The sequence below is a fragment of the Physella acuta genome, unplaced genomic scaffold, assembly GCF_028476545.2.
Source record: "Physella acuta isolate Inbredline_101_S28 unplaced genomic scaffold, ASM2847654v3 ptg000200l, whole genome shotgun sequence".
In the NCBI taxonomy this organism is placed as follows: domain Eukaryota; kingdom Metazoa; phylum Mollusca; class Gastropoda; family Physidae; genus Physella; species Physella acuta.
In genome coordinates, this window is record NW_026731719.1 from 196,531 (window position 1) to 210,039 (window position 13,509).

Below are 13,509 nucleotides of genomic sequence, written 5' to 3' on the forward strand. Positions count from 1 at the left end.
CCTTGTAGTTTGTTCTTGGTTGGACAAAGGCTATGGAAGCAAATCCAAAAAGAAAAGCAGGCTGAAATCGGAGTCAATGGCCTCAATGGCGCATAACCAGTTGACACGTACCGCTTAATTGTGTTGGAGGCGTGGTCGAGTCGGCAAAAAGCTCATGGTTGATAAATTCGAACAAAGTCTCGAGTTCAAATCCACTGGCAGATAAATCTCGACCCCCTTCAACACTAATAATTAAGAACGACGAAGAAGAAGAAGAACAAAAAAAAAACAACGAAAAAGCAAACGAAAACAAACCAAATCCAAACGCAAAACCAACTAAAAACACAAATACAAACCCAAAGAAAAAAGCACAAACAAAAACGAAAAAAGAAAGAACAAAAACGAACCAAATCAAAACGCAACCACTAACGCAAACCCACCTAAACACAAAGAAAACACTAACGCGAACATAAACGCCCGGGGCGGAATCACCTGTTTTAGCTTAATGAACGACTATAGTACCCCAACTTATTCATAGTCTTTTGCACTCACTTAAACGAACGCGCCTGTTTCAATTTAATGAACAATTTTAATACTCCAAGCTTATCCGTAAAATACCTACAACATTTGCACTTGATCAATCCCCGCTAATTATGTAATTATTTTTTTTTCCCAACACCAAAACAAAGTAATTAAAAAGTAAATTATTTTCCACAAAATGCAATGGTTTTATAAAGAGGAGTAATTTTGTTTTCCCAATTTATCAAAGGGAAGTAAGTGCTAAAGGACTAAATAAAGACATAATTAGAATTTTTGTAAAAGATGATATTTTTTTTAAACTTGTGTTTAATGAACATGCCGACAATTATTACTATAATTTGAAAAATGAAAATTATTTCCCAACACTTTCAATAGTAATTTTTTAGCTCATAAATTTAGACAAATGCGCACGATAATTTTCTAACACTTAAATTCATCCAAGACCAACGACAAACATATGCATTACATACAGAACTGAGCTTTATATATTAGATTTTCTACTTTATCTAATGACTTGATTAAGTATGACTTGACTAAGTGTTTTTAAATACACGGACTAAAAATCTTGAGCGACCGATACGCTTTAAACAGAGAAGGGGCGTAATTTAATTAAGCCTACATGCCGTGACCAGGATTCGAACCTGGGTTGTCGCGGCCACAACGCGAAGTACTAACCATTATACGATCACGGCCAGCGCGCTCACATCAATTGGGGCCGAAGTAACTGTGTCAATAGGCCTCCAGTCTTGTCGGTATCTTTAGAAATCATGTCCTCAATTTTATGGTCCTCGGGGCGTAATTTAATTAAGCTAATTTAGGTCTCTAATTGCTAGTTTTTATGATTGCATCTGAAATTGTTAGGCGAAAATAGCCTGCATGCCAAATTTCAGATCTCTAGAGCAATCAGAAGTGGGCTAATTTTCGATGCCAATTTTAACAACAAACATCCAAACAAACTAATAAACGCGAAGCTGAGTTAAGAAAAACGTGTTAATAATATAAATCAAATGTATTGCAGCCATTAGGACAGGTTATTGTTAAAATAATCGCAGTTTAAAATAAAATTAAAAATATACCCTTACGTTTTTGGATCCAAAAAATAAAGAATATCTTACATTTGTCACAGCCGCATGATAATGCACAGTTGGGCAACATCCAGTTGGGATTTTTGCTGCACTCTCCTATCCTAGACCAGTATTGACACTGGAAGCTGGTGTACTTGTCTGCACATATATTGTCGCACAAGTCACACGACATCGTACAATGTACACTCATCCAAGCGTAGTTACTTTGACATTCCCCTTGGTTAGCCCACACATCGCACTCGCTGCTATTGGGATGTTGATTTCGGCATTCCTCTAAAATGTTATAAGCTTTATTAAATAGTAATATCAAGATATTTTACATGCTTTTAAACGGTTATTAGCTTTTTTAAAATAAGCATATCTTCTGCGTGATTGTGATTGGATTGTGATTATTAACTCGTCATTTCTGGATGGATGGATGTATGGATGTGTGTCCGCAGCGTGTTCGCAGCTTTAAGTCGTATCTCCTCCTCAACGAAGCAATATTGAGGACTAGTTCCAAAGCAAATATGTTAAGCAAGTTCCGAGGATGAACATAGGCTAAAAATATTCCCGGAAATCCTTCCTGGATTTCCCGGAAAAGCCAAAAAACAACTCGAAAAAATGCAGTTTTTTGCCTATATCTCGGCAACCAGACCACTTAACGACTTGAAACATTTACCAATCGATTCCTGCCATAATTTAGAACAATATTGCCGAAGAAAGTTTTCAAAAATATCCTTTCGTTTGGCAACAAAAAATTAATTAAGAATTTTTAAATGAGCATCGTGTAGGCCTAGGATGATTTAGCGCAAAGCGCTGAGGTTCGAAAGGATTTTAACATAGCGGGAGGCTGCCTGTCGCGACGTGGGATCGTTCGCGTCACTGCGCGCGGCAAGAGAGAGAGTCGCTCGTTTTTTTCCACGTGCTAATGTTTACAAACAAGAGGGCGGGTTTTAATCATAGTCAGATACTGATATAAACGTTTTAATATTTGGGCACCGTTGCTGAATGTATGATTTATCTCGATTTAAAATTCTTATGGATAACATAAGGAAATTGCGCGTAAATTGTCACTAGACTTTTTATTAACTTGTTTTTTTAATATGCATATCATCTGCGTGCTTCTAAATAATTTTTAAATATGCAGATATAAACCAAAAATGAAATTTTCTGAAAAGTAAAACTATTCTATAGGCCCAATCATAAAGCATGTCCAGGGTCTCGCGGTATATCTATTTACGTTTAGGCATAGCCTACAATTGACTACAATTAGGACAATTTTTTTCCCCCAAATCTGGTTAAGTAAAAATGATGTAATAGTAAATACATCCGTTAAAAACTACCACATTTTAAAAATAAAAAGCACAATTTTCTTCTGTTTATATTTAGCAACGTTATCTGGAAGTTGTTGTTGAGTAACTACTGTCAAGAACCGAATCGACAAACCTTTTGGAAGCCGACTCCAAAGAAATGAGTTTTCGGATAGTGAAGCAATACTTGCTAGCTCAGCATTCTCTTGTCTGCAGGAAAGCTGAGCATCCATCCAAGTGCTGCTGGACCACTTCAATAGGTAACAGTTGTTGTTGTATCCTAACCATCCATGGGCACAACCGTAATATGTCCCTGCTAATTAAGGTTAGGGTAAACAGGTTGTTGCCATTTGACACTTTTTTAATTGGCTATAATATTGTAAGCAACTCTTGAATATCACCATACCTGCTAGAGTCGGTGTAGTTGTCTGCACGCTTGTTCTTGTTGCTGTGTTCACTGCCGGATGAAATCATTCAATCCATCAATAAATATAAGCAGTGGCATCATAGGACTAGGGGTGGGAGTGTGATCAGCACAGGTTAGAACAATTAGGATCAAATTTACTGTCAAAACAATGTTTTATCCTTTTAAGCAAATACTCGGACAGAGGGGTGACATCAAACCAAAAAACGTTTTTCATAAAAAACGTTTTAATATCAAGCTTTTATGTAATTATGACTAAAAAGGAGAAAATAAATTATACACTCCTATTTAAATAACTATAAAGAAAAGCGTGGTTCCCTTTAGTATCGATTGGATACCTTTGTCCACGCTTTTCTTTATAGCCTAGTTATTTAAATAGTAGTGTATAATTTATTTTCTCCTTTTTTAAGCATAATTACATAAAAGCTTGATATTAAAACGTTTTTATGACATGTTTTTAGTACTTTACATGTTTTTATTTACAATAAAGTTACATGACTAAAAACCATTGCGCACCTATTGAACGTGATGACGTGCTATTAACGTGATGACGCGTGTGGAGTGGTTGGATACTGCCTACTAATTTGGTCAAATTTTTAATTAATTCATAAAAAGTTAATCAGGCGACCAATTAAGTCAAATTGAATGTCATGATGCATTGTCTTCATGTCTTGACCCACGTACTAATTGCAAACCGTATCTGTTAGTTAGAAGTGCCTGCATTTTCGCTCGGGCGTTTCGATCTAGACAGACAGACTGACTAGGAAATAAATTAAATAAAAGCTTGTAAAAATGTTTGGAAAGTGTTGAAAGTTTTTACGATCAGTGATCGTAACTGGAGACTCCCGACGTGATGACGCCACTGAATGTAAAACATTTTCATCTTTTACTAGGAATTATTTGATGAATTAAATGACGCTATGAGTAAATGAAGGCCAGGGTCATTTCTTACTAGAAAACGTTAGATAAAATACTTTACCTTGTTTTTTACAAATAAATGCATTCTTCAATGTGCAGGAGAAATCATTCCATTTCATATTAGAAGTTTTAATACCAACACAATCTTCACCTTGAAAATCATTGGGTTCTCCTTTGAACAATTTAGTAAAACAAATACGTCATAGGTTCATCGTAAAATTGTAAATGATTACAAGTTGTAAACCCACACATCAAGAACAAACAAAAATTACTCTATACGCTGACCCAAGTACACAGCTTAGGGTATAGTAGAAAATAGACCAAACCTTTGTCCCAATTTATGAAACTGAATGATGCTGAATCTTAGAAAATACGCCAAACCTTTGTCCCAATTTATGAAACTCAATGATGCTGAATCTTAGAAACTAGGCCAAACCTTTGTCCCAATTTATGAAACTGAATTGTGCTTAATCTTAGAAAATAGGCCAAACCTTTGTCCCAATTTATGAAACTGAATGGTGCTGAATCTTAGAAAATAGGCCAAAACTTTGTCCCAATTTATGAAACTGAATGGTGCTGAATCTTAGAAAATAGGCCAAACCTTTGTCCCAATTTATGAAACTGAATGGTGCTGAATCTTAGAAAATAGGCCAAACCTTTGTCCCAATTTATGAAACTGAATGGTGCTGAATCTTAGAAAATAGGCCAAACCTTTGTCCCAATTTATGAAACTGAATGGTGCTGAATCTTAGAAAATGGGCCAAACCTTTGTCCCAATTTATGAAACTGAATGGTGCTGAATCTTCCCATGACCACCCAGCTTCCTGGTTCTTGTCTGTGGCGCCAATCCAAAACGCTACAACGTCTCGTTTACCAATCCTGCCTAAACATGAAATATAACAGTGGAGTTTGTATTCAAATACAGAATAAACCAGTAGTGATCTCCCCTAAACTTTCTCGAATATTCTTATATAACATGGTAACTCTGGATATAGATATAATTTTTAATCAACTTTTAATTGCTTAAAACTTTTAAAAATAGAATAGAATCTCGTAAAAAAAAAAAGAATTGCACACCAAATGAACGTCAAACGATACCTTTATAATAGTGCGAATATAGTACTTTTTAAATTCATCTGCGTTTTTTTTTTTTTGAGAAATCGGAAATAGTGTAAACTACTACTTCCGTTACTACTTCGTTTATCTATCGGAAAGAGTACTAAAGTACTACGTATTTCTATTATTTCCTGATGTATTTTAAAAATATATTTTAATATTTTATTATAACAATTTTATAAAACTGTGTTGCTTGAAAGTTATAACCCACAATGTTTTTCTTTTACAGTTGGAATTATTGCTTCATGCACACTTAACGATGTCGGTAAGAGATGTTGTTTAAATTGTAAAGTTTCAAATAGTTTAAAATATAACTTTTATTTCTTTAGATCTACTGCAACCATTGTTCAATTTTACTTAAACACCGATCTAAGTTGTCTGGTAAAATATGCTTTTTAGTATCAGTGATTTAAGCAACTATTTTTCTAATAAACTGACTCTTTTAATACTAAAATGTTAACTTTAAAATACAAGTAATACAGTCTAGAATCGTTCTACTCTATAGACTGTTAATTCTAACAAATAGTAAAACCTTCAAGGTAGGCCTGTTCTTCTTGTGACACGACGCTGGCCAGACTCCCATTGTGATACTTGCACACCTCTAAAGCATCGAACCAGTTGAGTGTGACCTCACGAAACTGGTAGCAAAAGTCTGTTCCTGGTCGTTCTTCCCACATTTGTCCACACTTCACACTGTATGGTACTAAAGCAATAACGTATACATTAAATAGCGCTAGAAGGGTTTTCTAAAAGACATTCTGAGGGGCGATCCATTTTAATTAGATATATGTATATTAGGTATAAGGCTTACAAGTAGCTCTCTCTAACAAACACATATATAACTCATTTCGAATCTTACAGCTACATTCATTCGAACGTTGGCATAACACTCTTATTTAATACATTAATTAATTCAGTCCGTCCATAATTAGTCCATTTAAGAGTGCCTAATGGTTTTTTTCACAGAGCACTATATTGAAATTTACTACGTTTGCAATTTAAAGAGAGGTAACACACCAATGGTGAAATTTCTATATTTATAAACATAGGAGGCTAATAATCTATCTCTATATATATATATATACTACTAAAACCTAAGTTTGTTTACATGTTTGAATATTTTTTTTTGTTTGTTTGTCTGATTGAGTATTGTAAATAGTTCTACTCTATGTGGACAGCTGTAAAATAGTACGTAGGTAGAGAACAATTTTTGTTTTAAGACAGACTGTTAACCACAAATTTATTTAAAGACGTTAATTAATTTATTGATTTATTCATAGGTAGATTAACCACATTAATTTTAAAAGACTTAAACAACCACTAGACTCGACAAAACAGTGACGTCACATTTTTTTTTACTTTTTAGTACAATAAAATGGCGGCTTCCATCATAGGCCATTCAAAAGTTTAACGCGTTCTAAATCTAATTTTCTGTCGGCCATAACTTAAGCAATACGTCCGTTTGCTGTTTTTATTACGTTCCAATACTTATTTAAATTTTCAACTGTCTTTTTCATTTAGTTTTACAATAAATTTCTCTAGCTCTACAATCTAACCAAGAAAGTTATTTATAGATCTAAAAATATCATGTGGCCAAGCAAGTTATTTATAGATCTAGATCTAGAATCTAGGTCAAACAAAAGATTAATTAGATACATATCAAAGATTAATTAGATACAAATACAATCCATTTTATAATCAGACAACATGTATCTTTGTGATTTATCTATCTAGATCTATCTAGCTAAAATAGGTCTAATGATTAGATCTAGATTCTAGATCTAGAATTTCTAGATCTAGATCTAGATCTAGAAAGTTGAAAGCAAGAGTTATGCAAATACTAGACTTAAGCAAACGAGTCGTAAAATCTAGATCTAGATAATTCTATCTAGATCTAGATAATTTCAGACCTTCATTATTTTATATTAATCTTTGTTTGGCTAATTAAAGATAAAATTTAATTTGAAAGTTACTACTACTAGACTTAGATCTAGATCTATGCGCGTAAATCAAGTTGCATGAGGAACCTCGAAGTATTAAAGTATAGTATAAAAATACATCTAAGACGTATGAGTTAAATAGTTAAGTTGTTAATGTAATCGGCTTGCATGCGGATGGCACGGTTTCGAAAATATATTTAAAATTTTTGAATACTTTTACCATTTTTGATACATAAAAGTAAGTATTAAACAGCAGTAAAAAATGGGTTGAAAACAATTTTGGTTGTCATGGAAACCCGAAAAACACCTCCGACATTTTGTATTTTTTTGGTACTTTTAAAAATGCTTTAGGCTTCTTTATTTATGCACTTATAGTTATAGCAATCAAATTTGAAATGCTTGTACTTCAGTATATATTACAAATTTTATAACGACAATTTTTTGAAATGGCTACTGATAAGAATTTTGCAAGTCTACAAAATCGTACCTTTTTGGGATTCAAAAGTTTCAAAATTAGCAAATTATTTACCAAAAACGTTTTTCAATGATAGCTATCACAATTTGCTCTTTACAAAAGTTTTAGTTTTTCACGAAGAACAATTACTAAACATATGGTAAGCATTGTTTTATAAAAAAAAGTATTAGGCTTCTTAGTATTAAAAAATTCTGAACTGAAAAAAAACAGCAAAAAGTAACGAAAAGTTGGTCACGAAAATACTCTATCTGTGTAAATTGTAAAGTCGACTGTTAGCTTTAGGTGTTTACGGGATGATAGAAATCCAACTTTCCTTTAATGCCAAATACAATATAGTGACATATAAAACTTTTCATACAGAGCTTTTAAGATTGTGAATCAATGATTAGTTTTTAATTAATAAGGTCATAAAATTGTTATATTAAACACATAGGGCCTACACTTTTTCGCTAATTAAATTTACTAGCCATTGGTACCCGTTTCACGTGAATTGTAGGCCTATATATTTTAAAATGTACTTGTTTGAGAAAAATAATTTATGAAATAGTTATTGGTCAAAGCGCAAAGTGCTTTACTACACGCTGAACGATATTAGCGACAAAGCAAAAATAAAAACTAATTAGCTAAAATCCGACACATTTGACATAACACAGTCACACATTGATTAAGTGAGTTAAATGATTTCGTTAAAAATCTGGATATTCAATAGTCATTACGTTGTTTTTAAGTAATTTGTATTAGTTTGACAGATAAAATTGTATATATTTCATAGCGTATGTCTTGGTGAGTAGATATATAGATCTAGATCTAATTCAAATTTGAATGAAGTAGTTCCTTTCTTTATTGTCTAAAATCGGAAGATTCACATATAAAAAAAATTAAAAATGAAGTTTGACTTGGTGCGTCTCGATCGCGCACCCCCTGCGTGTTATTAAGTACAATATAATAGATTCTAGAGTAGATAGAGTCTAAATCTAGATCTTAGCGACTTATCGTCTACGTGTAGTTTTTGCGTAGATTTAGATCTAGTCTAGAATCTCGATCTAGAACTAGAATCTCTAGATCTAGATCTAGAATCCAAATAGATAAAATAAATTTTATAAGTTTAAGCCTGAAAAATTGTATTGTATACATTTCATAGCGCACGTAGATCTAAATCAAATTTGAATGAAATAGTTCATTTCTTTTTATTCTAAACACGGCAGATGACGTCATTAGTTAATGTATAAACATTAGTGACGTCACTGTTTTATGCATTCTTTTTCACAACTTTAAATGCTTTTCCTGTTGCATAATTAAAACTGTTTTTCTACGTTCGAATACGCCTTTATTTTTTATTTTTCTTCTTTAAATAAAATGTGGTTATACATTTAAAACATCTACCATATTATTTTCAACAAAAGTCCGTATCGAGTTCTCCATAAATCGTTGAAGATTCTGACGTGATATCCCGCGAAAATATTTTGCGGACAGAGAGAGAGAGAGAGAGAGAGAGAGAAGTGCGCACATGGGCATTTATATATTAGGATTATTTTCTTAATAGAAAATGGAGAAAATATCCAAAAGTGCAAGATACCCATAATGACGAAAAACGAGAATTAGGTGATTTGTTATTGAATATATCTCCTATAAAAAAAAGCTTATAATCATTCCGTTTCATTATCTTTATCTCTTGTCACAATCACTCACAACACGACAGAATATTTTCTATATGTACATAACCAAATTAAAAATAATCCAAGCAGATAACACACGCTAACCAGATTTCCAGCAAAATAGTTCTCGACCGTTAGTTTTCTTTTTATAACTAGATGATGAATTTGTGTGCTCACGACTCAGATATTTTTAACAAGATGATATTTTTAACTAAAGGGTGATGTTTTGTGCTCAAGATTCAGAAATTAATAACTAAATGATGATGTTTTATGCTCAAAATTTAGTTGTGAAAAATGTACCTTGTGTCGTCCCTAATCCAGTTGCTGGTGCCGTACCTGTAAAATTTCATTAAGTCATTAAGCTTAATTTTTTTTAAGTTTTTAATTTGATTGAAAGTTATTTGTTTGTAAAGATAACTCTATCTTTTAAAATACAACAAATACAGAATTTATACAAACATGAAGAAATACATTTAAAAAATCAAAATGATTACATATTATTTTAAATAAAGAGTGATCTCTCCTAAACACTGTGGAGAAAGCAACTGGGGATATAGACTTGATTTTCAACCAATTTTTAAATACTTAAACTTTAAAAACAAGAATAGAAACTCTATGAAAAAAGAATTGCGAACCAAAAAAGCAGCACAAAATGTGTGTATAATACTGCTGAACATTAGTATTTTATAAATTAAAATGCGTTTTTTTAATATATTAAAAATTGCGTAAAGAATTACTTCCGGTCACAGTTACTATACACTACTACATTACAAATTACTATACATTTGAAAGAAAACAGACAATTAGATCTTTTAGGTGTATGTGAAATTTCATCTATCTATCTATCAGAATCAGTACTGAAGATATATGCTTTTGGAAAACGGAAAGAGGAATAAATTTCACCTCCGGTTACCGGAAATAGCTAAAAAGTTGATTTAGAACTTTTCATATTATAACCATATATGAATACTCCGTATACTCAAGCAACAAAAAAATATATAATAAATATACAAACTATTGAATTTTAGTAGTATACTTGACGACCCAGGTTTAAGCTTGGAAACGGTCTGTCGGCTGCAGTGCACAACATAAGTCAATATACGAAATTGTCCCCACACCACACTTTACAGTCTTATAACTCCGGATAAATATTTTTTTCTTAGACCCAAACTCCCGCCCGATACGAGAAGTGGAGGAGGCATATAGAGGGCGGGTTCAGCTTTCACACATGAAATATAATAAGTGAAAAAAAAACATCTTCAGACCTAGCAAGGCATTGGGTAGATAAAGTAGAGCTCATATATTTTATGCACTCTGCATGTGTTACCGGTTAGGCCACGCCGTCCGCTACATATCAAACATATATGTATATATATATATATATATATATATATATATATATATATATATATATATATATATATATATATATATATATAAATATATATATATATATATGTATATATATATATATATATATATATATATATATATATATGTAGGTAAAATCTTAGTTTAGCGTCGTAAATTCCAACGTAGCTAGTAATGTGCGATGAAGGTAACTAATGAATATTTCTTTCATTTGGCCATATTTATGTCATATTTTACATAATATAACAGATAATTGAATAACAAATCACAATCCAAGACCAAACCAGTCATAAATATCCTGGAATAAACTTTAAACTACCCCGTTCGAGACAACAATGAGTAAATACAAGCAGCGGCCATGTTTCAAAAACAATAATAGTGTAGTTTCCCTTGAAAAATTGTCTATTCGCATGTCATTTGTGTTGATTTTGTGGTTTAATATGATTGTTTTGTATTGTTTTAATATATGCCTGGGGGTCGTCCATAAATGACGTCACACTCGTAGGGGGGAAGGGGAATCCGTAATTTTGTGACGGTGTGTGATGAGGGGGAGGGGGGTTCAGATGGTGCGACGTCACACTTTTGCATTATAAAAACGCAATGTTAGAAAACGAATTTTAGACGTTATTTTGCGTTTTAGAAAACTGTTTTAATACATTGTAGTAACAATTGATTAAAATACTCTATTTTGACAGAGTTCAGACAAGATTTTGGAAAAATATAGCTATTTAAAAAAAAATTCAACTGCAATTATTTTGAGGGAGGTTGTAGGCTGAGGTGTGACGTCATTTTAGGGGGGTCTGGCTTTTTGTGACGACGTGTGACGGAGGGGAGGGGGGAGGTAAAAATCGTCAAAAAAAGCGTGACGTCATTTATGGATGACCCCCTGTATAGTAATTTTTCTTTTTTTCAATATAGTTGACATGAATAACTATGGTAATAGTAATAGACCTTTTCAGACTTAATAGTGTGCATCCAAGACCACAACAATTGTTGGGAGGTCGAACTTTTGAACACTTTATTTGCAGTAATCAAATCAATATTAGATCGCTAATAAATGACGTCGCTCTTAAGATAGTAATGACAGCGTGCATTATTACAGAACAAACATATGAACATATTGTTTCAGATAGAAATTGTGATTTGTTGTGGGGAGAGGTTGAGTAGAACTCAGCGATGTGATTTTGGAGACGGGTCAGGTTTTTTTTTTTTTTCGTGAAAACGGGATGGTTGTGGGAGAAAGACCAGCTGTAGAAGTATGACGCGTCATTCATTGGTGATCCATTTTCTCAGTGGGGACGATAGAACTGTTAAGAAGGGTCAAGAAATGTAAAAAGCTTACTGAGTCGCATTTCTTGAACCCCACCTTTTTCATTCCCCCACTTAGTACATCGTCACCGAGTTAACGCTCGCACGTGACGTCATGTACCGGTACCGCCGACCGTTAGGCTAATTTTATATAAAAAAAACAACAAGCACTGCCTTTTTGACGCTTATGCGACGTTTAATTTGATTACATAAGTTGGTGTTCATTAAACAGCCCCTAACACACCTATCACTCGTCCATTTAAACGTACGTGGTTATTTCTGCAAGCTTGCTGTCTTGAGACATTCGGCCCTTTAAAAATGTATTAAGCTCTCACCGTATAGAGCTAGACTACCCATATTAAGCTCCAAAAGAAGCTTGGTGAAAATGGCCGTCCGATTTTGAAGCTGCTATGCGCTTTATAAAAAGCACAATAAACGATAAGATGACACTTATATTAAAGTAAATTATATTTCCTCAAACGATGGAACATTACTAAATTTTCGCGTAGTTTCGCGAAATTGAATTTAAGTATTTACGTCATCTTACAAAGCGCGATAGCTTACTGGTGCTCTAACGCGGCCCCATGCTAATGGCCGTATTCCTAACGCCCCGCATTAGACGCTGCTTATTCGTCTGCAGGCATTTGGTGGCAAGCCTTTTTGACGGGGATAATGTGTTGCGGCCGTTTTGCCGAATGTCTTAAACTAGCAGGCTTGCAACATTTGTGATGATTCGTTTTAAGCAAGGTATACGTATACTAATGCCTATTTATCGTTATTTTGATTGAACAAAGCATTATAGAGGTTCTCCATCAATCACCTAGGTATTTTCCCCGTTCACCTCCTTTCTTGAGACCGACACGTCATAAATTGCGGAGCTGCCTTAGTTGACGTCACAAATCTTCACTCACTCCCGTAGCAAATCATATGTGACATCATTTATGGACAACCCCATATCACTCACTTGGGTACTTGATATTGACATTTTGACAACAAAGGATAACCAAAATGTGTCTGGCAGGTGGAGACTTGCGATCGACCATAATGACAACACGCACTTAAGGGGTGGAGTGGCTGATTATTTTAGATGATGTTTTACGAGAGAAGCTGGTGGATAATACATTTTGTCTCTCTGTATATATAAATGATGACAAACATTTATTGTTGTCAAAATTATGGCTAGAGATCTTAGATAAGGCAGAGCGAAGCGTAATTTTTTACATTAGGGGTCATTTATAAATGACGTCACGCTTTTTTTTGACAATTTTTACCCCCCCCCCCCTTCCCTCCGTCACACGTCGTCACAAAAAGCCAGACCCCCCCCCCTAAAATGACGTCACACCTCAACCTACAACCCCCCTCAAAATTGCAGTTGAATTTTTTTTAAACATCGATATTTTTCCAAA

General features: G+C 33.5%; 1 protein-coding gene across 5 annotated transcripts in view; it reads right to left on the bottom strand.

Annotated features, from left to right (window-relative positions):
* LOC131937157 (macrophage mannose receptor 1) overlaps positions 1-13,509 on the bottom strand; it is a 136,790-nt gene that overhangs the window by 76,523 nt on the left and 46,758 nt on the right. For 4 of the 5 annotated variants that reach the window (XM_059294359.1, XM_059294362.1, XM_059294358.1 and 1 more), the window contains 7 exons: positions 9,725-9,760; positions 5,887-6,057; positions 5,005-5,121; positions 4,300-4,410; positions 3,303-3,353; positions 3,033-3,212; positions 1,635-1,877 (listed from right to left, as the gene is read on the bottom strand). In XM_059294359.1, the coding sequence (XP_059150342.1) occupies positions 1,635-1,877; positions 3,033-3,212; positions 3,303-3,353; positions 4,300-4,410; positions 5,005-5,121; positions 5,887-6,057; positions 9,725-9,760 (909 nt within the window). The remainder of the gene's footprint in view (positions 1-1,634; positions 1,878-3,032; positions 3,213-3,302; positions 3,354-4,299; positions 4,411-5,004; positions 5,122-5,886; positions 6,058-9,724; positions 9,761-13,509) is intronic. The other variant, XM_059294360.1, reaches the window with a different exon arrangement.